Here is a 1,286-nt window from a genome sequence, read left to right as displayed (position 1 = left end):
AGATCCATCATGTCTCACATCAGCAGTCACTTCACAGTTTCTATTAGTGGCCTGGACTTTCTTATGATATATACATTGGAGAAATTTTCTGAAAATGTATTTTAAAATGCATTAAGTATGTTGTAGATGGAAATTAAGTAAATTCCTAAAATTAATCAGAATATCTTTATATTGCTGGGCAACAAAGTACAAACAAAATAGCATTTGTATTTAATAATTTAAGACAGGTACTTTTTATGAGAATCACTCTTAAAAATCCAAATGGATAGTTCTTATATCCTAACATGTAAAAAGCACACCAAAGAACTGCATGAAATTTTGATGTATGTACCTTCTGTGCTTCTCTCAGCTGGGTTAGTAACAATAATAAAAATAACCAGCAAAGTAATTTTCATTTTTCTTTACACATCATTTGCTTGCCAACGTTTTCTTGTTTGTGTTTGAGACAGCATTTATTTATTTGCCATCACTTGCTCCTGTAGATTCCTGAAATGCAGGACAGCTACTTGATGTTCTGGCAGCTTAAAAATATCCCAAGTTAAGTTGTGTTACTAAATTCATTTTTAAAGTACATGTGTTTTTAATGTCATTGCAAGTGACATTTTGCAATTGTTTGGTGCTGAGCCTACATCACTCGAGAAGCACAATTCCTTAGATATCTCCAACAGTTAATTACCAAGACAGGAGCCGCTGTGGCCCCCAGCTCCCATTACCAACATCTGGAGGAGTGATAACATATGCTCACGACAGAATCTGCCACTGCTGTGACAGGACAAGGGGTAACAGGTTCAAATTGGAGGGGAAATTTAGGCTAGATATTAGGAAAAAAGATTTTAGTTGTGAAGGTGGTGAGACACAGGCAGAGGTTGCCCAGGGAGGTAGTGGATGCCCCAACCCTGGCAGTGTTCAAAGCCAGGTGGGATGAAGCCTTGAGCAACCTGCTCTGGTGGGGAGTTGTCCCTGCCCATGGCAGGGTGGGTGGAACTAGATGATCTGTAAGGTCCATTCCAACCCTAAAATTCTATGATCTCCCTGTGTACTTCAGAAAAGCTCAACGCACATGCTACATGTACGGGACTACGCTTGGGCACCCCCAAAGAATCAGCACAGAATGAATCCTGTGTGCATCCTGGTAACACTCAGAGTAAACCCAGCCACCAACAAGCACAGTCTTCACATTCTGAGACGTGTAATGTTCTAAGCTCCGAAGCTCTGATAAACACAGCCCTCCGGAGACCCAAGGTCACGGACGCTGAAGCACAGCAGACGCAGAGGCCTGGGAGAAG

General features: G+C 41.3%; 1 protein-coding gene across 1 annotated transcript in view; it reads right to left on the bottom strand.

Annotated features, from left to right (window-relative positions):
* Positions 1–88, bottom strand: part of MRPL53 (mitochondrial ribosomal protein L53) — a gene marked incomplete at its 5' end in the record, with an annotated part of 1,911 nt that extends 1,823 nt beyond the window's left edge. The window contains one exon of the mRNA XM_009074526.1: positions 1–88. This exon is cut by the window's left edge and continues 14 nt beyond it. Within this exon, the coding sequence (XP_009072774.1) occupies positions 1–88 (88 nt within the window).
* Between the last annotated feature and the right edge of the window lie 1,198 nt (positions 89–1,286).

Source organism: Acanthisitta chloris, unplaced genomic scaffold (assembly GCF_000695815.1).
Source record: "Acanthisitta chloris isolate BGI_N310 unplaced genomic scaffold, ASM69581v1 scaffold19725, whole genome shotgun sequence".
Lineage (NCBI taxonomy): Eukaryota > Metazoa > Chordata > Aves > Passeriformes > Acanthisittidae > Acanthisitta > Acanthisitta chloris.
The sequence above is the reverse complement of the archived record's forward strand: the minus strand, read 5'-3'. Positions and strand labels throughout refer to the sequence as shown.